The sequence below is a fragment of the Chionomys nivalis genome, chromosome 26 (assembly GCF_950005125.1).
Source record: "Chionomys nivalis chromosome 26, mChiNiv1.1, whole genome shotgun sequence".
Classification (NCBI taxonomy): Eukaryota; Metazoa; Chordata; class Mammalia; order Rodentia; family Cricetidae; genus Chionomys; species Chionomys nivalis.
The window spans coordinates 21964867-21991079 of NC_080111.1; the positions used below are offsets into that span (position 1 = coordinate 21964867).

Below are 26213 nucleotides of genomic sequence, written 5' to 3' on the forward strand. Positions count from 1 at the left end.
AGAGGTTAGATACTGATGGAGCCCACTGGATAGCCAGCATAGCTGAGTTAATGAGCTCCAAAGCAGGGAGAGACCCTGTCTCAAAACATACAGTGAGACACTGCAGGAGATAACCAGCATCAGCCTCTGGCCTCCATGCACAGAGAGGCACACAGAGCCACCACACAAGAGTAAGAAAATGGGGGGTTGGGAGAATGACTCATTCATTAACGTGCTTGCCTTTAAAGATTGAGAACTAGGGTTTGTTCCTAGAGCTCATATAAAAATATTGAGTATAGTACTGAGTGAATTCAATTTCATTGCTGGGCCAGAGGAGACAGATGGATCCTTGGTGTTCACCCATGGCCTGTTCTAACCTAATCTGCGAGCACCAGGCAGCCAAAAAGAACGAGTCTCAGAGAAGTTAGATAATCTTCCTGTGGATAATAGCCAAGAATACCCAAGATGTTCCCTGGCCTTAACAGGGACATGCACACATGCACACTCGCATGCGTGCACGAGTTAAGGCAGGAGAAAGAAAAGAGGTCTTCCCGAAGACCCTTGTTTGCTTGTAGCACCCAAGCTGCATAGCCTATCGCTCCAGCTCTAGGGGATGTGCTGTCCTCTTAAGACCTCTGTGGCCACAATCATGTGCACATGAACATACACAGAATTAAAGATAATAAAACAAATCTACAGAAAGGGAAAATGAAGATGTTCCCATACAATGTCTTATTTCTTGTGGACAGCTTTGGTTCTGAAATCATCAAATGTTAGTCTATGAACCTATATAAACACTCTGTTGACAACAAATGCCAGACATGTATCCTACAATTTTTGTTTTGTTTATTTCACAACAAAAAGCATCACAAGAATACATATGCTAAAGAAAATAAGCCACAGAACATAGCTGTTTAGTGGGGGAAAAAAAGTCACTGGCTAAGGGTAACTCTTTGGCATTTATAAATTTCTCATTCTGAGGAATGGGGAAAACTACGAAATGCCAGACAACAGAGCAAACAAAATTATTTAAAGTTTCCAGCAAGGTGAAAATACTCAAGGTAGCGCCCGGTTCTTCCACCAGTCCTGCCAGTCGAACAGTGTCATGAGACTCACAGATGACGCTGGGACACAGAACAAAGCAGCTGGGCTCACAATTTTATATACTGTCAGGCTATTTTTTTTCATTGTAAATGCAAAGACAGACAAAAATTTTTTACTCTGCTGACATTTGACATGTCAACTAATGATAGGAAAATTGAAACTATATAAAGTGAGTTTCTAAAAATTAAGGAGTATCGCCAAAGCTATTAGCATTTGCTGAATCTAGTTTTTTGAAACATTAAATCATTTTATTTTTACTTTATGTGCACAGTGTTTGATCACATGTATACCTGTGTATCATGTGCATGCCTGGTGTTCATGGAGGTAAGAAGAGAGTATCAGTGGGTGCTGGGAACCAAACCTGGGTCCTCTGAAAGGGCAGCAGGTGCTCTTAACTACAGAGCCATCTCTTCGGGTCCAAGGATCTTGTAAAAGTAATTCCAATAATCGATATTGTGATTTAAAAATAACAAAATGTTCTAAGTAAAAGTCTTTGGAACTAACATTGTGAATTTGGTAAGGAAGATGTTATTTTAATTGCCATGTTTTAATAAGCTTGATACACTCACTCTTTTCTCACTAAGGGTGAAGACAAATAAATGATTCAAATTCTGAAAAACTTGCGACAAGTCACAACATTATACAGTAATTGCCCAGCCATCTTTTCCCAAGTGACTTATCAGAACCAAGGGATCTGGTAAAGGCTGAACCGAAAGGCAAGGCTTTTTGGCGTCATTGCTTTGTGAATAAAGTGATTCTCCTTTGCTGTAGATTTTCACTATAGCTAACTCCCTTTCTGTTATGCATTTGGGAATTCATTCCCTAGTTCAGAACAGTGTCCCATTACCAGGCCTTGTTCCTCTCTCCTAGGTAAGCACAGAGATCTGCCATCCTGCAATTATCTTTATCAGCAGGCATTTGGTCAATGCTCCGGGTCCAGGCATAGAGCATCTCACTTAAGATATTCACAGATCTCCAAGGACACAGAATTACTAAATGCCCAAGCTGCTGTTCTGGTTTTACCCCACAATACCCACAATCAGAACAGTTAATAACAGTTGATAACAGCATATCCGGGAACTGATCATTTAGAGGCCTGGGTCCCTTCTTTGTTTCTACCACCTAAAGCAATACTCCAGACCTAGGCCCCTAGAAACTGCAGCTTCTGATGTATGTGCTTTCTGATCAAGAGCCCTTAGTTTCTTCCTGACTGTTTACATACGTTGCCTGGTTACCTGGTATCCTCTATGCATACTGGGAGAAAAGAAGTGGCCGCTGATTTAAACAATCCGTGCCCTATTCATAATTTTACTGAAAATAAACATTTTAGCTCTTTTATCTACCACCTAAAAATGCAGTGTAGCACACTAACCTTCCCTCTGGAATCCACTGATGATTTAATTCCTTTCTTAACGAGCTTTCTCCATTAAGGAGTTCACCAGACATGTACTAGCCACTCCCAAGGATCTCTCTCTCTCTCTCTCTCTCTCTGTGTGTGTGTGTGTGTGTGTGTGTGTGGTGGGGGGAATTCTGGCCATGGAACCAGTTAGGGCTGGGAAATTGCTGTTTTAAGGGTATATATGACTGGGAACATTTGTAACAGGTAGGACAAGGAAGAACGATGTAGAACTAGGAACAATGTAGAGAACTAAGAGAGAGAGCAAGGGAGAACTGATAGAAATGAGGAAGAAGAGAAAGAAGAAGAAAGAAATATGGATGGACGATTCCATCTGTGAGCAGATTTCTTACCCCTCAGATTTTTTAGGCTGCCCTTGAGCTATCCATGGCATCTTTAACTGAACCGTGACCAAGATTCTTAAAGGCTAAAACAGGCCCTGTTAAGAACTTATACACTGAAAATAGCAGGTGCCTTTAAAATACTGAAAAGGAAAAACAGGGCTGAGCATGTGAGTTGCTGGCACTGTGCTCACCCAGTGAGTGTGATAGCCTGGGTTCAATCTCCAGTACCATAGAAAACAAAAATGATAGAATAGATGAATTGCTATTGTTTAGAGAACTAAAATTATATTGCTATTTTTCCATCAAATGGCTTTTTAGGTCTGTAACCTTAACTCCATCAGACTCTTGTATCAGTTGTGACTGAGACAGTTTCCCGCTTGCTCCTGCTGTGTCCTCTAGACAGGAAGCAGAAGACATGCTCCCCTGCCCGATAGTTCCTCATATTCTTTTTACTTACAGCCCTCATAGATGTCCGTGGGAATATGAACCGCTGCATGCTGATAGGATATCTGACGTCCAAAATTAGCATCTTCAATAAAAACAGGCTTAATTCGTTGGCTGCCTGGCTCACTCTCATTTCTTTCGGGCTATGTAAGAAGAGAAAGAAAATAAACAATTTTATAAAATCTGCTAACAGACATTTTCACATTCGCTTTCCTGTCTGCTCAGGATGTATTCTTCAAAAGATGGAACTACACTTTACATGTAGCGCCCGGACGGTACTGCTTATGTGAGTTTCCACACAGGTTGTTAGCAGCCACACAGATGCTCAGATCACCCAATTAAAACGAACTGGCTTCCCGATTTCTACAAGTTGGAAGCATCCCGAACACATCTGTCTCTTAAGATACACATGAAAGGCCGGGCGGTGGTGGCGCACGCCTTTAATCCCAGCACTTGGGAGGCAGAGGCAGGCGGATCTCTGTGAGTTCGAGACCAGCCTGGTCTACAAGAGCTAGTTCCAGGACAGGCTCCAAAGCCACAGAGAAACCCTGTCTCGAAAAACCAAAAAGAAAAAAAAAAAAGATACACATGAAGATGTAGATTTAAAGCACAGAATATATGTCACAGAACAACCAAATTTAAATTGCTCACTTGAAATAAATTCCAGGAGTTGTGTTATTAAGTTTACATTGGCCACTGACAATAATGTAACAAACAGTAGTACATGTGAGGATAAAGCAAAATGAAAGATCATTATTTTATGCCACTGTCTTGACTTTTGCCACTATTTTATAAAGTTTGATTTTTGTTTTTACAAGAAAGTCTATGAAAGAAGAACAGAAACATTACAACTCTAAATACAATCAAACCTAAGTTCGGAGGTTTTTGAAATAGCCAGATCCCATTAATAATGGTGCAAACCAATGACCTAAGAACTAAAGTCAAAGGTTAATTTTGTCTTTAGTTTTTCCTCTCTAGTTGTACCTGCTGTACTGTGTTACCTTATTATCCCCTGGGCAGGAACCTATCCACAATGCTTCTGTAACTTTTTTGCCTTGCATATTAAACATGTTTTTCAATTGAAACATAGCCTTATAAGTTTTTCCCTAGCTATTTTCAATACTAAGTTCAGACATTATTTTCAATTTCTTTATTGTGAAGAATGTTTTATATATTCTAAACTCTTAACAACTAGGAATAAGAATCATATTTAAATACAGTGCACAGAAAAGTCCTAGCATTCATCAGCTCATGGAAGTGATAAACCTGATGAACAATAGAGAAAAATTATCAAGAATAACTACAAAATGCCATAAAGCAACTGGTAGAATGTTGTCAGATCAAAAACCCAACATGTTTGCAATGAGAAGATAGTTTATTTACTGTTTTTCTATGTTGTGCTTATATCATCTTATTATTTATTATTTTACTGTTCTTATAGATGTAACCCACCAAGTAACATAGCAGTATCTTCAAATACTGAGAGAAACATATCTTGCTATTTGAAACACTAGAAAGACCGTTTACACAGAACTATTAGCAGTGTAGATCTGCACAGCAATACAGAGAACTCCTGCACAGTCCTCCACTCGGTAGGGAAGTCAGTTTAGGAAGCCATGATCGCATTGTCTGTGCACAATGAACCATCACTCTGTACAGTGAAATCATCACACTGCACACAAATGGGTCTATTTAGGGTTTGAACTGCAAAATTGGTCTTTGGTAAGTTTGTTTGGAAACAGAACACAGTTTTTCCATTCAGGAAAAGCTATGGTCATGTGGATTTCATTTATTAACAAAAAGAATTTATGTATTAACAAGAGTCATACCCAAAGTGAAATTATCTGTATGGGGGAATTACTGATCATACAGAGAAGATGAGATGAATATAGCAAGGGGGATGACCAATAAGAAACCACAAGCAATGCACTGCTTTGACTAAAAAATGAAACACATTTGCCTTGATTAGGGAAGGAAAAATTGTAAATACAAGTGGAGGATTTTTTCTGAGTTTATAACATGAAATTTAACACATTTAAAAAATCTCTTTGCGTGATCTATCCTTGGATACTGCAGGTTGAATGAGAGAAGGGTATTAAGAAAATAGTAGCCAGTGTTAGGAACAGCCGCTCAAGGATAACACGAGGTGTCTCACCAATGAGTGTGCCAACACACTGAAGCACTATACTTATTTTAAAGCAGTAAGGGCATCAGTGGCAAAGTGTCAGCAGCACCATTCAGTGTTTTAGAATACAGACGCTCAGGTTCCAACTCTGACCTAGCCACCATAGAGAACACAAGAGATGCCCAGGATGGTAACAAGTCTAGGAGGAAGAATAAGTTGAAATGTACTTCTGTAAGTTACCACCAATTAAACTAGGTATATGGGACTGTTCACTAGTCTACTCATAAAAAATCAGGATAAGCACAACAAACATAATAACTGACACCCAAATTTTGTTAGCTTTCAATTATAATATATTTTTTATCATTTCTAAATAGGAGATGAATGAAAATGGTAACCTTTGTCAAATGTGTTTCAGAAGGCAGCATTCTTTGGAGCTAGTGTAGGGTTTATCTCTCCCCTGAAACTGGCTGGGAAAACAGTGCATACCAACTACACGTCTGATAGACAGCTAATATTAAAAATATCTAAAAATTCTAGATATCAAGAAAGCAAATAACCCAATAAAAATGTGATACAGATGTAAACAGAGAATTATCCAAAGAGCAAATTCAAGTGGCTGAGAAACACTTAAAAGTAATGTTCAAAATCCTTAGCCACCTGAGAATTACAAACCAAAATTAAAATTTTATCTTACACCCGCCAGAAGAGCTAAGTTAAATCAAACAAATGACAGCTCATGATGGTGAGTATGTAAGGTAAGGGGAACACTCATCCATTGCTGGGGCCAGGCAAACTTGTACAGACAGCACGGAAATCAGTGTGGCTGCTCCTCGGGAGGATAGGAATCGATTTACCTCAAGATCCAGCTATTGGGCATAATCCACTCTTGGGCATACACCTAAAGGATGCCTCATCCTCTTAGAGAGACATTGTTCAGGCATGTTCTTGCTGCTTTATTCATAATAAGCAGAAAATGGGAATAACTTATATATCTGTTAATACACTCTGTACTATATATATATGTATATATACATGTTAATATACTGTACTATCTGTTAGTATAGCTCATACTGTCTATTGGTATATTCTGTACTGTTTGGTAGTATATGCTATAATGTCTGTTAGTATAGAGTGAGGGACTAGAAGGACAGATCTAGTAAGAAAAGTGAACTAGACTAGATAGCTTTGGATGGATGATGATGGAGGATGTAACTGGAGGATCAAGTGGGGAGGTGGGGAGGGGAGATGAGGCAAGGGATAACGGAAAATGACAGCTAAAAGTAAGGGTCATATAAGGAGTAATATGGGAAGTTAATACAGTAGACGTTTCCTAAAATATACACATATATGAAAGCAAGATAAATGAAATCATCAAAAATGGGGAAACAGAACCCCAAATATCTATGTCTTGTCACCAAATGAAGTTTCCAGTACCAGGTTTTGTTTTTGTTGTTTTGCTTTGTTTAGACTAATATTTATTTTTACCACAGGTTGGTTTTGTAGTCCAGGTTCTTGATTGGGCATGGGTTCCGCCTCATGAAGTGCATGGGCCTTAAGTCAAAACAGATTGGTTGGTTCCTCCCATAAGCTTTGACCACATCGCACTATCATATCCTGAAGGCAGGAGAACATTGTAGATCTAAGCGTGTATGAACCTTGCTCGTACTGATTTAGAAGGCTTTATTTTCTAAATCATCATGAACAAAAGAAGGCCCTCTAAATCATCATGAGCAAAGCTCACACAAACTCAGAGACTGAGGCAATAGGAACAGGGCCTGCACAGGTTGGCACCAAGTCCTCTACACGTATGGAATGTCATGGAATGGCTTCCAGTTGAGAGTTTCGGTGGGATTCTTGAGTGTGCAAATGAGAGCTTGTTTCACACGCCTTCTCTCGAGCTCCAGTCCTTCGGTTGGTTTTGACTAATTCCAACGCACTAGCTTTTGTTTTATCTTACTATATTATATTATATTATTACTCCTTGATAATAAGAAATTTATTTTTTAGTAAGAAACAGAAAGGTAGTGGATTGGGAGGGGAGGGGGTGTGAAATGGAGGAAAGGAAAACTATAATCAGGTTATAGCATGTGAGAAAAAGATCTATTTCAATAAAAAAAAGGAAAAAAGAAAGGCTACTACTATTACTAAGTAAAACGCTCTGGGAAATTGTGCACTAAGCAAGATGATTAATCCCCATTTTCCCACCTTAGGCTACATTAGAAACATTTTAGATTTTTAGTTAATTGTGTGTGTGTGTGTGTGTGTGTGTGTGTGTGAGTGTGTGCGCGCACATACCTGTGGATGTCAGTGCACATATGTGTGTGTGGATGCTAAGGGGAACCGTAGGTTTGATTCCTCATGGTTTCTCACTGGGACCTACCTTGGTTCACGGGCTAGAGAGCCCAACGCATCTCCCTTCCCAGCCCAGGATAACAAGCTTTTACCATTTGGGTTATAAACAAACAAACAAAAAACCCAGCTTTTTTTGAGATTATAGATCCAACATGACCGCCAAGGCTGGTTTTCTGTTTGTTTTGAGGATCAAACTCAGGCCCTCACTCTTGCATGAAAGCAATTTACAGATTTGGTCTTCTCCACAATGTCCTGGAGCTGTTCTGCTCTAGAAAATTCCATGAAAGGAGCATACTTAGGACACACCGCAAAGGGTGCAGTGAGAAAGACAGGTAAGAGGAAATTCCCTCAACTCTGCTGGATTAGTAACAGCCTTGTCCTGGGCCAGCCAGTGTTGCCTGGCTTTCAGTGACTGACTTTTGAGGTAAACGATACTATTATGCAATGATCTTTCTACTGTGGGGAGTATCAGACAGCCAAGAAGCCTTGTCCTCAAAGTAGGCGGCATCTCACAAAGGGGAGGGAGTGTTGTGAAAGCATTTCCAGCTCATTCTAAAATGGGCTGCCACTCTAAATTAACCCCCCAAACAAAAGACACATGTTATTTGAATGCTGAAATAAAAACTAAAATATGTAGTCTTTCTTTACAGTTTTATAGAGTCACTTTAAACCAGTCTTTCTACCAAATCAAATAAACATTCATGCCCAGCAAATTTCAGCTATCAAAAACGTAGCGGACTAGATAACAGACAGACAAGTGGATACATGAGCTTAGGCTAGCAATATGTAGACAAGATCAAATATTTCATTCATTCATTCACACAGAGAGAATACACTGGAGACTTGAAATGAGCATGATACATCACTATCTATATCAATGTCATTCAATATCTATATGGGAAAATACTGAATTTTCAAAAATGGTATAATGGTCACAGTAATTATGTAAGATATAATTAAACGGTTATAGGAAATGTACATGACCTCTGAATTTGTCTTATGATACTAAGTCTTTATGCTTATATTAGAAAAAAAAGAAAATGGATGTAAAAATCCCATTTGTTTGCGGAGGAAAGCAGTAGATAAGAGGCATATTCTTGCCAAGAGGCAGCAACACTGGCCTTTGTCACTAGGAGTTATTTCTTCTCTTGCTTTCTCCATCATTCAATAAGCATTGCTGTGGGATGATGCTCTCACACACTGTAAAGACTGCTCACTCGTACTGGTTTAATGAAACACTGATTGATCACTAGGCAGGAAGTACAGGTGGGTATACCAGAAGAGGACAATTCTTGGAAAAGGAAAGTCAGAGACGCGGTTGCAAGACAGATGCAGAGGAAGCAAGATGAGAAAGTCTTATCAAGAAAAGGTACCAAGTCACGTGGCTAAACATAGATTAAAAATTATGAGTTAATCTAAGTTATGAGAGCTAGTTAAGCAGGGCGGTGGTGGCGCACGCCTTTAATCCCAGCACTCCGGAGACAGAGGCAGGTGATCTCTGTGAGTTCAAGGCCAGCCTGGTCTACAAGAGTCAGTTCTAGGACAGGCTCCAAAGCTACAGAGAAACCCTGTCTCGAAAAAAGAAAGGATAAACAATAAAATCAGAAACATCTGCTAATGGACAAGCCCAGTTGGCTTTAAAAAGACAACAATGAGGACCCTAAGAGAGACATATATGGATCTAATCTACATGGAAAGTAGAAAAAGACAAGATCTCCTGAGTAAATTAGGAGCATGGGACCATGGGAGAAGCAGAGAGGGGAGCAGAGAAAAATGTAGAGCTCAGTAAAATCAATAAGAAGATTAAAAAAGAGCTAATTATATATTTAAGCCTAAGCAAGAGGCCGAACCGTTTTATTATTATATAATTTATATTTAATAAGCCTCTGTGTGTTTATTTAGGACTGAATGGCTGCGGTAACAGGCAGGACAGAAATTTCCATCCACAAGGACATGTGATATTTGTTATCAAAATGTTTTCTATAAAAATATTGAAGTATTACATACTTATTTTGTGAGGAATAAATGTTTGCTAATTTCCTGGGAGTTAAAAATTAGTATATTTAAATGCATTTTATAGAGATTTTTGTACTCCTAAATGACATTATAAAGGGAGGTCAAGACAAACTGCCAATCATGAGCATGGGGGAGTTTGTCCATCTTCTCCCATCATCTGCAACTTCTTTCTTCATTGTCTTTAACCTTATTATCATTTTGCAGGTCTTTCACTACCATGAAAGATATATTTAAAACCTTTTTGACAATATTGGGAACCTCATAAGCAGACTCTGTATGTTTTTTCTTAAAATTAAGGAAAATAAATGACTTTAAACAATTAAAAAAACACAAATATTAGCATAATTTTCTGCATGGATGTTTCAAACTTTGTTAATGCAAAAGTGCTGAAAGTGCAGCAATATAAAATACCACTGCTCACTGCTTTCCATGGTTCTCCTTTTCACTCATCTAAAAAAAAATTTCATCAATATGATAAGAGTGTTCATTTTATTACATTTCAGAGATTGAAATTATTATTCCTTATAACACCCAAACTCCAATTTTACTTATATGATGACTGGAAATTGTTTAATTGAAATAGCATCATATTCTAGTGATATTGGCATTAACTGACATTTTTAAGGGACAACGATAGTTCCAATGTGCTATGTATAATGACACTACATGAAAATAACAATCCTAACAGAATTCTAGAATAGTCTTTACGTGAAAACGCTGCCCTTTTTGTTTGCAGGGAGGATGAAAGCAATGACATAGCACGGTCTCAGCAGACGCGCAAGAGACCTAACACAGGTGAAGATGGTGGAGAGGAGGGGCTGGGCCGATCTAACTTCCACGTGTTCGCAATTCTGAAATGGCCAATGTGGGGCAGGGATGGCTCTCACTAAAGTGCACATTTCTCCGTGTTGATCCTAATGTACCATTTATCCTGCGGAAGAAGCCTGTGATTGCAGAGCCCCTTGGAGTTCAAGGGAGCACTCTGGGAGTGCGGACTGCTAAGTACCTGCAAACATTAAGAAAGTATATTCAAATGAGGACACTTTCCTTCTAAGAAACAGAACTAACAATGACCGTTCTGATAGGCTAAGTGTGCAGCTCCGTCACGGTGAGTGTTCATAGCTTATGCAAGGCTGTTGGAGGCTACAGCCTCAAACCCAGCAGGGCATTCTGTTGATCAAAAATCAATATATATTTTTATAGAATACATTAAAAATAAAACAAAAACATGTTTATAAATAATTCTAAAATAATAATATGTAACTCCTGGAAAAACTGTGAAACTGAAAAAAAAGAAAGGCTCTTAGACTACTTTTACCCCAGTAAATTCTCAAGTGGCTAATTTACACAGTTCGCATGCCTAAATAGGAAGTAGCCATGGACAAACACCTGCACTTGGGGGTAAAATGATCAGACAGTAGAAACACATGCAAAATGGAATAGGCTTTGAATTAGTCAGTATTTTACTTGCTGAAAGATTATTGTAAAAATTGTCAACAGTAAAATTACCTTGATAAAACATTTTAGAATTAAAAAATTAAGCAAGGTTCAAAATATGTGCAAATATTCTGATTTGTAGTCCTGGATATCCTTGAACTTGTTCTGTAGAGCAGGCTGGCCTTGAGTTCATAGAGATCCTTAGGCCTCTGTCTCCTGAGTGCTGGGATTAAAGGCATTCCCCAAACCCACCCAGCAATCAAAATGTCTTCAGAGCTTTTAAAAATTGTATTACATTTATTTAATTATTATTCAGTATGTATGTGTGATTGTGTATATATGTGCATGGTGTGTGTATGTGTGCTCTGTGTATGTTTGTGTGTATGTGTGTGTACATATGTATGCACAGGGTATTTGTGTGTATGTATGCATATGTACGTGTTTATGTGTGTTATGTTGAGGATAGGTGTGAATATGTGTGGTGTGTGTTAGTGTGTGTGTTATGTGTGTATATTGTGTGTGTGTGATATTTATGGAACAATGCATCTATGGAAGTCAGAACAACTTAGAGGAATTGGTTTCCTCTTTTCACAGTGATGAACCTGATACTCAATCACAGTTAAGTTTGGCATAAGCACGTTTCCCAGTGAGCCATCTCCTGGGCATAGTCTTCATAATTTTAGCTTAATAAAATCTTGTTATTTACAACATGGGGAGAACTGAAGAGCATAATATTAAGTAAAATAAGTCAAGTATACAAGGCTAATACATGATTTTATTCTTATGTGCATCAGTCCTAAAAGAACTGATTCTGAAGACATCAAAAACGGAGTGGCGGCTGCCCAGAACTTAAACGTAGGTGGCTCTGGAAGAGCCTGATTAGTGTGCACCCGACATACAGTTGGCTCTGGCGTGCTCCTACACCTCGGACAAAGATAGTTAAGGTCTTGACTATAAAGAAAGTTCAATGAGGTAATTTCACCCTTGTTAAAACAGAACACAATATACACAGGTATTGAAACAGTAAATGGTATCCATTTAGTGTGTATATTTTAATGTTTTCTATGTTAGTTAAGCAAGAATTTCTAAAGGAAACAAAATACTTATTTCTTGATAAGCAGGGATCATGCCTGAGTCTCACTAACTCTCACGTCAGGTTAGAAGTCACATGTGGCAAGCATTGTCTTAATTCTATAACTCAGTTTCACAGAATGGAAAGTCCCTTTCAAGATGATGTCATTGAAATGGGTGTTAAGTTTCAGGAAATAAAGTTTGCTTCACTGCAGAAAATCAAGCGGTAAGAATCCCGACGTGGAGCAGCTCCTCCATAAGAGTCTTCACTCCCCAGGTGCCACCACAGCTCACCTCCAAGGACAGAACCATGGGAAGGCGGGACATGTGATTGACAGCTGTCACAGGGGCGTGACACTGGGTGAGGCCTTAAAGCTCAGCAATGCTGTTTTCTCTAGCAGGAAACATTAGAATAGCAGTAATTTGTTCTATCTAGTATTGCTTTGATGCCCAGATGATGCACGGCCCATAATGCATCCACCACATACTATTATATTCCATTTCAAACACTGCAGCCAGTATAGCGCGGTAACTTATCTCAGTTGATTGATCAACAATAACAAAAACTTCCAGGAAAAGGGATAATTCATTTGTTACATAGGAGCAACTAATTTTTTTCCACATATTCTCATGGGGGATTCTTCATTTTCCACAAAAGGACTTTTATACTAATATAAAAAGGAAAATAAGCCCAGAGTTTTGTTATATTTTAAGAATAATTATAAAAGATTCTACTACTGTATGAAGCCTACATCCCTACCACTTCATTCTAGAATCAGATCTGTTTCTATAAAATTAAATCATGAAATATTAGGCTTCTAAAGAGAGATGATATAAAATACCACACTAGAATTAGTCTTAGAGTAGACAAGACTACCAAGAGGAATATGAATGAGTCTGCAAGGGAGCTCTGCCGAGGGCCACATGTCCCAGACAGGTCAAAATTTCAAACGATCAATAATACAAAATGAAGCAAATAAATCAATTCAATTGAATGAGATGAGCTATCTAGGCTGTGCGCTAATTTCATTAGATTGCAGCTAGAGACAGAGCTCTGAAGAGGTTAGCGGGTTTGGAAGGCTCCGATTTTTCTGATCAATAGGGAAATTCAGAAAACAGCGCAAGCTGACAGGGCAAGTGAAGCCACTGGGTATTCTGCTCCACTGCTCTTCGGGGAATTTGAAGACTTATTGGGACAGAGGTCTCTGAAAATCAAGTAAGGAGCCCGAGTAAACGGCGGCTTTACAGAGAGCGTGACATAGTAGAAAACTGTATGTAGATAATTATTTCTTTGACGGTGTTTTCGTTTTCTTTTACGTTTTAGTATTTAGAACCTAAAACATCAAAATTAACATCTGATGTGTGGTCACATTTTTTTCTCTCCAAATTTTTGGATGATTTACCTGTGATTTTTATTTAGAATATGAATTGTCTTAAGTGGCATAAATGCAAAGATTAATATTTTAGGCTAATTCCCCTTTATTGTGATTAGAATTATTCTCTCTCTCTCTCTCTCTCTCTCTCTCTCTCTCTCTCTCTCTTTCTCTCTCCCTCTCTCTCTCTCCTTTTGGTAGTAAAAAATCACTTCACCAGTCTATAAAGTTTATTCTAATATTCTTCATACTATTTTAAAATTACATTTATCAATTATTTCTGAACTGCACAATGTAAGTCCAAAGTGTTCTAAAGTGTTTTTCATCACCTGTATTGTATTACTGTCACCCTCACTTTACAGAACAAGTGATTGGAAAGAAGAAATATTTGGCTTTGATGGTGTCAGTCAGCTAGGAAAGGACAGGGCAGTGATTGACACCTGGGTAGTGGTGTCCCTGAAAAACCTTCCTCACTATCGCAGTGTGCGCAGCAACTGTATCTGCATAACCTTGCTGATTAAAGAAGCAGAGCTATGTTCCAAAATCACAGGAATAGAAATCATATACTTATTTTCAAATTTTTAGGATAAACAGAATGTTTGAGATTCACTAATCTATTTTCATTTCTAAATATTTAATATATTTTACCAACAAAATTCTATGGGTATTAGTTGCACTGAAATAATACTCACTTTATTAACATAGCCTCTTTGGTAATAAAATCTAACTACTATTTATTCTAACTAATTTCAAAAACAGGCAGAACTTGGTTTCGGTGGGGAATTGTAACAATCCTGAGTATGATTCACAAAGAATTATGGATGCTTAGCATATCAATCTAGACTTGAAGTAAAAAATCCTGAGCCCCATTTGCTTCATAACAGAAAAAACAGAAAACAAAAACAGGAAAAGCTTCTCTTCTTCTGGTTTTGCTTGCCCCAGGTGAATAAATCCCACATGTTCTTTGACCTCAAGGTTGTGAGTATTTCCCCTTATACTTGGCAAAAGCAGCACCTCTTTAAAATGGATGTGCCTTCACACTCTGGAAACAAGACCACAAGAAACAAGCACGTTCAATAGGCATCACTTCAATAGCTGTTCTGTATTTGTGCAAGTGATATCTTAAGTGTTTCACTTAAAACAAGCCATTTTCCACAAAGCCAACAATCAGTTACAAGTTCCAAGAACATCCGGAGGAAGGAGGATCACTTGCTCTCTGGAAAATGGATTTGTAAACCTACTTATTAAAAAAAATACATAGTATTTGATTAGAAATATTATAGCACTCTGTGACCAGAGTATGTCAACATATACAGGAATAGTTTAGCTATATGTGGTCAGATCTTAGGTAAGGCTATGTTGGGTCTATTTTCAGTAGGGCTATGTACCTTACATATCTATGAAAATTATAATTTGTCAATGATTAAGTCATGTTATACTTTCATTACTGTTTCAAGTCATATTCTACAATCCCTGATGGACGTCAACTCTAAACCTATTTTGGACACTGTTTCCTGGAAGTCTGGCTATCAGTAGGTGTTTATTTTATAACCACCAGGTAAATATCGTTGACTGAAACAGAAAAGCAGAGATGCTATAAAACGTCATTGTGCAATTATCTGAAGACAAAATCCTTGGAGACCTTCCAGATGGTTCCACACAAACCGGCTCCTTCAGAGAGGTGCAAGACAGGGTTCATTCTAAAGAAACAGCTGATCACCTTTACATACTTGTTTATCTTTGAGGGAGGCCATGAAGCATCTTCAGGAACACAGCAATGACCAGTACTTGAACATATCAATCTTTATGACAAATATGAGCGCGGAGACATGTCAGCATGCCACATGTTGAAGAGTCTAAAATTTAGTCATGATCCCAACAAGAGCTGAACTCATGGCTTTTCTATGGTTTAGTTCTGTTATGAAAGCTACCCTTACATTTCCAACCACTTGTCACCTATAACGCTCCCCAAATCCATATCCTCCTTGGTCCATTAGATGCTGATGTTCCAGGATTTCTATTCTGTATTTAAGCCTTTTTATTGATTGATAGATCTGGGAAGTATCTTGAGGCTAAGATAACAGGAAGTAGGTAGGGAAGGATTGTGGCGTGCTGAAGGACACGTCATGTAGAAAGGTAGTCACACTAACTTTGATTTTAACACTGTCGGAGCACATCAGATTATTCTGTTGAATCCAGCACTGTCATATACATGTAGTTTCACACTTGTTAGGAAATTTCAGCCAGTCATTTTCAAAACTGACTTGTAAGCTAAGTTATAAAACTCTATTCTAAGCCATTCAACCAAGCAACCAACTATACACTTAACTGTCTACTAGAGACATCCTTATGCAAGGAAATCATATTGGTAACTAAAGGGAACAGAATAACATAAAATATTTGTAGTTTTGGATCAAGAGAGATTCACAAAGGTCAAGTTTTTTTTAACATGTCTATTTACATTTTTATCCTTTATTATTATAACTACTGAATATCTAGGGTGAGGTGTGGATAGTAAAAACTGGGCTCTTTAAGAATGAAACTAAGCATGGAGAACAGAAAGAAAAATGCTTAGAATGTAGCTAAGATATTAGTTCTTAAGTCATTTCATAGCTACGTAAAATGAGATTTGCACTTAGAGTCAATGACTTGCTAGAGGAAGAAGACCCTTTCACAGGTGACCATATTGTGCTCGAATTTCTCAGAGCCACACCAGCAGCTTTAACCACACGGAGCTACTGTCTTGGAAATAATAGTCTGAGCTGGAACCCAAAGGAATCAAGCTTGGTGGCACCTCCAAGTGAAAAGCCATTTCAATACCAAACATTGTCTGCTTAGCAGATTCTAGGAAGACTATGCATGGTCTTAAACACCAAAGTCAATAATGTATATTCAATGACCTTAACAATAGGAAGGATTTATGAACATGATGTTTAGGAATATTTATGTACTCATAACGTGTTGCATGATTCAAAGCCTATTTAACACTTAGAAGCAAAAGAGTTGAGATCATTTAGGTAATTCAGACATGTATTTGAGACCCATTTCTAAATTTTCCATATAAAAGTACATTTAAATGATGCATGGGAGGAATATTGCCACTAGCTTTCATACACGGAGGAAAGCAGCTGCAGACATGTAGAGAAACACTATCTCCTAATTACTACTCTCTCTCTATTTTTTTTTTGTTTAAATAGTCAGATTCAATATTTTCTTGAGATATACTGACATCTCAATTCTGTGTCTCCTTGCTATGAATTGCAGAGCTCGTTATGGGCTGCAAACAATGAGTGTGAAAGAAAGTGGTGAGGGCAACGGTCTTCATCGCAGGCTCTGGAACACAAAGTGATTTCCTCGAATGTCACCAACTCCTTTGTGTGGAATAAGAGAGAGAGAGGGAGAGAGAGACTGAGAAAGAGACTGTGAAAAACTGGCTAACAGCGAAATACGATCCTGGAGCATCTAAAGAGTAACTATGAGTTCCCACACTATCCCTGGTACCCAGAAAATTACATAAGAAAGTAATCAAAATATTTTTCAGGTAATTTAATTATATTGCCATAACTCCTCATAAATTTTCAGAAAAGACATAAAATATTGCAAATCACTATACTGGGCTATATAGAAGGTTCTTCATCTGGTTCAATTCAAGTTAAAACTTAGCACAAAATTGTATCAACCATATTATTTCTCAAAAGCCTTCTGTAAGCAACTTACTGTCTTTGAGGCAATTCCTCCGAATTACAGTTTTGACTAATTATATTATTGTTTTGAGCAGGAATTATTTGTACAGCATTCATTTTGATTATGTAATCATTTAGGTGCAACGAAAGCATTTTCTCAAATACTTAGAAAAGTGTTTCACCCACTAGTTAGCTTTGTTCATTTTATTTTGATTTACATGTATCTGTGTGTGTGGAGTGGGGGAGGGGACATGAGCTTAGGTCCCAGTGGAGGTTAGAAGAGAGCATCCGATCTGCTGGAGCTAGGGTCACATGCCTCTGTGAGAGCTCTCCTGAGAAAATTCAGGTCCTCCGCGAGAGCAACAAGCTCTTTTACAGCTTCTGCCATCTCTCTGGCCCCTGCTCTTGGCTTTTAAGCTCTCTAAAATATTTGAATTTGTATTTAAAAGGAAATCTGTGCAAATTCCTTATATAGACATGTTGGTAAGTACATCAAAAGTTAATACAACACTCTTAAAAACTTTAACTACAAACAAAATATATTCTAACTTATTTTAAAAACTTCAAACTGATAAAAGTATTCAGATTCACTAATATGATCACAAACTAATAAAATATACCTATGGGCGTGAAAAAAAAATCTAATTTTGCCAACATTCTAAAATACATATTCATATCCATATATTTCTGATAAATTGACTCTCAGAGTACTTCAACAAGGTCTAAGAATTTTGAACAATTGCTTCACCTGTGTAGGACAAAAGGTGAATATTGGTAGATGAAACTAATCAAGACAATGAAAAAGCAACTTTAATTACTGAGTGTTCTTTTCATACAATGCCATGCAGTGCTGCAGGAAATAATTAGTTTATAAACTGAAAAGAACAGTGGAATTTGGTCTAATTATTCTGTAAATGATAAGCACGCACACATTCATACACACACAAATAAATTAAAAGATCCAAAACCTCTAACAGAACCATGTCTGGGACTCTATCCTATAAACAAAATCAAATTTTTATTTAAAATAATAATACACAAATATATGTATTATATTGCTCTGCATTTGAATGTTCAAGAAGGGACATTTTCCTTCCTCACCATAAGAGTTCATTTCATGTTATCACATCAACTCAAATTATTATCTAACATCTATTTAATAGCACAGAAAATAATTTTACTACTTTCTAAGTTAGTCAAGTGGATGTTTGAGAGGCTGATCATGGGTGCACAAGTCTGCAATACCTGCCACCCTTACATAGCAAGACGCTGTCGCACAAAACCTACACAGAAGGCAGTGACGAAAGCAAATTAAACACATGTTAATAGGAAAAAATTAAAAGTAATACAAAAATAAGATATGATATTTATGACTGTGTAAGAAATTTTTAGGTGCCTTTTCTCCTTCCTTTTAAGTACTAAATTTTATAATATGCCCAGAGTCTTTACATATGTCAAATACATTCTCCATAAAATACATACTCTCATCATTTAATAACCTCTGGGTAACTAGAATGTCAGGACCCATCTGAGCATGACTTGGTTTCTGAATTCTATTATTTTCTATGTACTATATAAGAATCTCTGTCCTTTGTCTATCAATATGTACATAAATAAATAAATGATATTCTTCTAAATACTTAATAGTAGTTTTTAAATTAAAACATACATGTTGATTTTTGATATCTATAAACTTTTGATTAAATTTATTGAAATCTGTCTTTTAAAATGCATCATTTTATAAGAATAACTAACACACAACGGTATAATTCACTTATTTTGGTTAGGACGAAGCAGCAGAAAATACAGCTCAGTCAATAGCTCCACTCCCACGGATTCCTTTCTCTATGACAGAGTGGCTTTTTTAAAATACTGAAAGAGCAGAAATAAAGAACAACAAACGTGCTATTTTTTTCAATATTTGAGAGGCCATCTCTGCATGTAAATTGTGAAGAAAACATTGGATGTGCTTACAGGATTCCAGGTACAAAACGCATGCACGCTACGCTAGTCATGATCAGTGAACATTCTAGCCCGGAACCGCGATGAGGGCAAACGGGGTTGGTACTTAACTAAAAGTCAGCGTCGCGCTTCTGAGTGTGAAATAAAAGGGAACTGGTGGCTTACAGGTAGATCTAACTAAGCAGAGCCTCTCTGCTTGGCATAAAATTGAACTGCTTGTATGAGTGCTGGAACAAAATAGTTATTTGCTATATTTAAGGGTCATTATCACAAAGTAACACTCTAGAGGACATGGGCCATAGCATCATGGTCGGTGTTTTCATGAACTAAATGTTTCCTAAAAGATACAGCTAATATACTAGCAAGAAAATTAGGGATGAGTTTGCATTTTGTTGTTTCTGAGATTATATTCACAGCATCCTCTCCTTCGCTTTCCCCTCCAAAGCCTCCCATGAACTACTTACCTAGCTCACCTTCAAATCCGTAGCCAAATTATCTTCAAATAACAAATCCTAATTTTAATTCTAACTCTCTTTCTGACAGCAGTTCCCACAGAAGTCTGAATATGGAATCAGATCCCCGAAACTGGTGTTACAAATGGTTGTGAGCGCTCATGTGGATGCGGGGAACAGAACCCAGGTCCTTTGCGAAAGCAGGAAGTGCACACATATGGAGCGCACACATACGTGCATACAAGAATACAGGTAAAACACTCTTACACACAGAATTTAAAAATAAATAAATACAAAAAGAAAAAATACCTAGGATTTTATCTATGGTAGGGGAAAATGTGTTTTTCACAGTGTTATCGTACAAATTAAGATAATTTGTATAAGATGGTTAATAGGATACCAGAAATTTTAGTACTCAGTTAAATCTCATATTTGAAGATATTAGTAGAGTTGCATATTCTGGGAATAGTAATGTACCAGTGTGTATATATGTGATATATATAACACATATGTAAATTATTTGAAAGGTCAACTCTACTTAGTTTACATTTTTTTCATTCTCCCTACACAATAGTCTATGTTCAGCCTTGCAAAGATAATACACATATCTAAGTCACTCCAGCACACGCTAAGGCACATACAAGCGTTCTGATTTAGAAACAAACACCTAGAAAGCTATTTCCAATACAGAAAGGCCTGCATGCAGTCAGTACAAATCAGATAAGTATAACACCCATCATCACCTCGATACACCTAACTACTGTTTTGCTTTTGCTATCTATCATTGTCTTTAAACGTATCAAATACAATCGCAGTTAAATAATCATTTAATGTAAGAAATCAATACTCACATCAAGATCATCTTTAGCATTATAGTAGACAACTTCATTGCTCTAAAAAGAAAAAAAAGAATGTTGCATTGATTAGAGAGTATAAACAAGAAATACTGGACCTAACAACACATTTTTGACTATTTTAAGTAACAAACTCATCTTAAGTAACAAACTTGTTGACTATTTTAAGTAATGAGCAGAATTTCTTTTAAACTCTATCCTATGAAAGCCATGGACCCGCCAACATTTCAGAAACACTGAGGCAGGCCACTAGGGCAACCAGGGCAACACATCCTGCAACGGAGAAAGTACAGGACTGAGAAATATCGTCCTAAAGAACATAAGGATTTCATGGCGAATGCTCACTTGGTATACACAGATAAATACATAAATATAATAAATAATGAACCTTACTAAAATTAGGTAAAACAATTTTATATTAGTGTTAAAAGTTTTTAATCTTCATATATAACTTTCTACAGTATCAATATTTGAAGACATATTATGCAATCTCAGAAATTGTTCATCAGCCCCAGGCAGTGGTGGCGTGCGCCTTTAATCCCAGCACTCGGGAGGCAGAGGCAGGCGGATCTCTGTGAGTTCGAGACCAGCCTGGTCTACAAGAGCTAGTTCCAGGACAGGCTCCAAAACCACAGAGAAACCCTGTCTCAAAAAAAAAAAAAAGAAATTGTTCATCAGATTTAAGTTTCTAAATTCAGATAGTAAAGGGTACCAAATCATATAACTGTCAGATTATATAACTATCAAATTAGATTAGAATATTATTTCTCGCTGGGTGTTGGTGGTGCATGCCTTTAATTCCAGTACTTGGGAAGCAGAGGCAGGTGGATCTCTGTGAGTTTGAGGCCAGCCTGATCTACAGAGTGAGTTCCAGGACATCCACAGCTACACAAAGAAACCCTGTCTCAAAAAATCACAACAAATTATTTCAATTCTTGTGAAGCAGTAAATGAGTGTGCACACTTCACAAGAATAAACAACAGGTCCTCTGAACACGGTTGCTGAAATATGCAGAAAGTGTGTACTTCCAGATGTGGCTTATCTTATGTTTAGTCTCATGCACATGTGTGTAGCATGTGCATGCCTAGTGCTCGTGGGGGGCAGAGGAGGCTGCTGGATCCCCTGGCACTCATGAGCTGCCATGGAGGCTCTGGAAACCGAACTCAGATATTCTGCAAGTATAACCAACTCTCTAAATTGTTGGTCTGTCTCTCTGGCCTCCAAAATACTGAAAATACTAAACAGAACTCTAAACTATTCGCCAGAAGGACATTATAAAAGAACAAAACTGACTGTCAGGGATTTCAATCCTTTTCTTGCATTGAGAGAATAGTTCTGCATATCTGTCGCAGCGAATTGGACACTATATAAAGACGCATTTTTTTCTGTGTCGTGAACATTTGCCAGCATGGATAATTCCAAAATTGCAATAATAGAAATCAATAATCCACTATTTTTTAGAGGAAATTTATTTGGGCTCTATTTTTAAAGACAGTAAGTTGAGGTGCAGGCCTCAGTAAAAGAGATGAGTGCCCCACCAGCCAGCCAAGCTGGCCCGTTCCATAGGTTCAGTTCCCCAAGATCCATCCCACAGCTCTTGTTTTCCTCCCTCAACACCCCCACCACTGCTGAGCCCTGCCCTCACCTCCTATGACTCCTATTCCATAGTTGCAGGCCACACCAGTCACTAAATATGTAGAAGACTCTCCCCCTTGCCAGTTAAAGTGACACGCTCCCAAAATACTGTTCTCTAAGACCCATTCCACAGCACCTCCTACCTCAACAGCCCCACCACTGCTGGGTGCTGCCCCCACCCTGGCTGACTGTCACTGCTAAGATGCAGGTTTTATCAGTTAGAAGAACAGGTTCAGACCACACCAGTCAGAAGAAAAGAGGTCCCCTTACTGAAATAAATGCCAAGCAAGCTTCCTGAACACCAGTTCCCAACCTGGACAGATAACCTAAAAGATCAGAGGTCACACTAGTCATCAAAAATCCAGGTCACAAAAGACTACAAGGCCAAAGAAGTAACAGAAAACAAGGAAAAGAAACACACACAAACTCACATACACACACACAGAGAGAGAAAACAAATTCAGAAATTCGGAATTAAACCCAATGATCCCAAATCTGGATGCCTAAACACCAGTGTAAGAATACAGTAAGCAAGAGTCCAGGCAACATGGCCCAAGCAGAGCCCAACTATCCTGACAGAAAGACCTGAATATGCTAATACAGCAGAAACACAAGAAAACAACCTGAAAAGAAACTTTGTGAAGATGATAGAGAATCTTAAAGAAAAAATGAAAAACTCCCTTGAAGAAATGGAAGAAATTATGAGGAAATCAATAAATCCATTAAGGAATACAAAGAAAAAACAAGGTGAGGAAAATTATTCAAGACTTGAAAATTAAAATAGAAAATTGAAAAAGAAAACATAAACTGAGGGAAATTAAAGCAATTCCACTAAAACCAGGGACTAGACAACGGTCCTCACCCTCTTCATACCTATTCCATACAGTTAAAATTTTAGCTAGAGCAATTAGATAAATAAAGGAAATCAAGGGGATACAAATTGGAAAGGAAGAAGTCAAAATATTGCTATTTGTAGATGATATGATATGACAGATACATAAGAAACCCCAAAATTCTACCAGGGAACTTCTATAGTTCATAAATACCTTTAGAGAAATTGTTGGATCCAAACTTAACTCAAAAAAGTCAGTAGTCACATATATACAAATGATAAAGGGCTGAGAAAGAAATCAGAGAAACAACACCCTTCCGAAGAGCAAGAAAGAGTATAAAATACCTTGTAACTTGCACCAAGCAAGTGAAAGACCTGTATGACAAGAACTTCAGATATTTGAAAAAAAGAAATTGAAGAAGAAAGCAGAAGATGGAAAGACTGATCCAGCTTGAAACCCATGCCATGAGAGGAAGCTCATCCCTGACGTTGGTTGAAGGGCTAGGACCCAGAGGTGGAACAACCCAGGCACCTTAGGCTAGAACCAAATACAACTGCCCAACACAAAACAAAACAAAAAATGGTCAATGAAACGATTCCTAATTATATTCTGCTATACCCATAGATTGGAGCTTAGCTGAAGGGTCATCAGAGAAGCTTCACCCAGCAACTGATGCAATTAGATGCAGAGACCCACAGTCAAACATTAGGCAGAGCTTAGGGAAATCCCGAGGAAGAGGATGGGTTGAAGGAGCCAGAGGGGTCAAGGACACGAGAAGACCCACAGAATCAACTAACCTTGGTTCACGGAGACTCAGACTGACGCAGGCCCTCTGTACGTATATTACAGTCTGGAGCTTGATCTTTTGGTGGGACGCCTAACAATGTGGCCAGTGGCTGTCTTCGACTCTGTTGTCTGTTTTGGGGACCCTTTCCTCCTACCAGGTTGCCTTGCCCAATCTTAATAGGAAAGGAGGCTCCTAGTCTCACTGCAACTTGATAGACCATGGCTGGTTGATATTCATGGGAGGCCTGCCCTTTTCTTAAGAGGAAAAAAGAAGTGGATGGGTTGGGAAGGGAGGACTGGATGGGGCTCTGGCAGGAGAGGAAGGAGGGGACTCTGTCTGTAATGCAAAAACAGACTAAATAAATAAATAAACCATATACTATGTTATTATAGCTTCTTCATAGAAAAAAATACGTGAAAGTCGTGACATTTAGAAAAAAGTAGTTAATTGTCACTTTGGAAGTCTGGACAAATGCTCTACAGTTAACCGTGTGTTCTGCTCTTTTATGGGAACATAGGCTGGCTTATGTCTCTCTAAGCTCCAGAAAACCCCAAGTCCTCTTAAGGTCTCTGGACATTTTCACTCACACACACGCACACATGCACACTTATAAATCTTTTGAAAAGCTGTCACCTTCTTCACATGTTCACAGGTCTCAGCGTGTGTCTGAATGTATGCATCTCCACGAAGGAAAACACAGTTTTGCTTCCCACGTGTCAGAGCCCAGTATCCACCTGCTGTTTCTGATTTGAAAAGCCTATCTTGAGACTGAGAAGACTATGTGAGTCTCTGTGAAGACTGAAGAACCCCAAACTGTAAATATTGGAACATATGCTTCATCTCCTGGATTAAAACCCATAAACTACAATTTGTTTCAAAAAGGATTGACTGAACTTTAAAAAAATATTGATTTTTGAAGTGACTGGGTAGTGAACTTTAATGAGCACAGCATTTCTAATTCCTGGAACTTCTTACAGTATCCTTTGTGACTGAATTAAATACAAAGCAGGACACACTCCCAAGTCCCCCTGAGACCCAGACCTATTCACTGCTTTATTGATTCCACTTGCCAAGCAGTCCTTTAGGTTTCAGAGACAATTTTCAGTACTGGAGTGCGGATCCCGACAACTGAAACGTAAAGGAAATTACTCTGCATTGCAGACTTCATTTTGTAGCACGCACTTCTTGCATTTACAAAATCAGAACAAGTAGAGAACCGAGTGAAGCCGTGTTAAATTCCAAGCCTTTAAGAACAGTCGTGTCTGGGCTGGAGAGATGGCTCAGTGGTTAAGAGCATTGCCTGCTCTTCCAAAGGTCCTGAGTTCAATTCCAAGCAACCACATGGTGGCTCACAACCATCTGTAATGAGATCTGGTGGCCTCTTCAGGCATACATATAGATAGAATATTGTATACATAATAAATAAATTAAAAAAAAACTTAAAAAAAAAAAAAGAACAGTCGTGTCTGGGCTGGAGAGATGGCTCAGTGGTTAAGAGCATTGCTTGCTCTTCCAAAGGTCCTGAGTTCAATTCCCAGCAACGACATGGTGGATCACAACCATCTGTAAAGAGGTCTGGTGCCCTCTTCTGGCCGTTAGGCATACACACAGAGAGAATATTGTATACATAATAAATAAATAAATAAATAAATAAATAAATAAATAAATAAATAAATAAAACAGTCCTGTCAACAGAGACTTATGCATCATTGGGCCATGTCAGGAAATCAGCAAATGCATCTAAAACCCCCTTCTCTTGCTGGAAATAGTTCAATTAGGCAGGACACCCTAGAAGTGTAGGATCATATTTGGTAGATAGTCCCAAATTCAAGGGACTCAACTGATTTATCAAATTGTTTTCTCTATGTGATCACGCAATGAGATTAAGCCTCCCATGCAGGAGGGTCCCGCAGGTTGTCAGGAGACAATCAAGTATGACGGGCACGCTCGTAACTCAAACCAAACATTTTGATTGTGCTAAGATAAATTTAATGTGAAATCTAAATTCAATCAAGCAAAATTAAACTCTTAAAAATTCAAGTTTGAGGATTTCTAACATATTCTTATTTTTATTGTACTGAAATTTATATAAATCCTGTTATTCAACTATACTTTTAGAAATTGTTCATTTCTCCTAAACCTGTTTTGGAAAATGATAATCTGAAATTTATTTAAATTTTATGCAATTATACCAGGTTTTCTGGGTTTGAGATGACATCATTCATTATACTTGATACGTTAAAATTAACTGAAAAATTCAAATGCTGCAAATGTGTGTATGATTTAAATTTAAATATATGTGCAATATACAAACTATATATATATATATATATATGCACATACAGTTATGTTACACTGAATTA

General features: G+C 37.9%; 1 protein-coding gene across 6 annotated transcripts in view; it reads right to left on the reverse strand.

Annotated features, from left to right (window-relative positions):
* The window catches only part of Cacna2d1 (calcium voltage-gated channel auxiliary subunit alpha2delta 1), a 422605-nt gene that overhangs the window by 156479 nt on the left and 239913 nt on the right, over positions 1–26213 (reverse strand). For all 6 annotated transcript variants that reach the window (XM_057758274.1, XM_057758278.1, XM_057758273.1 and 3 more), the window contains exons 5-6: positions 20593–20634; positions 3281–3410 (exon numbers count right to left, since the gene is read on the reverse strand). In XM_057758274.1, coding sequence (XP_057614257.1) covers positions 3281–3410; positions 20593–20634 — 172 coding nt within the window. The remainder of the gene's footprint in view (positions 1–3280; positions 3411–20592; positions 20635–26213) is intronic.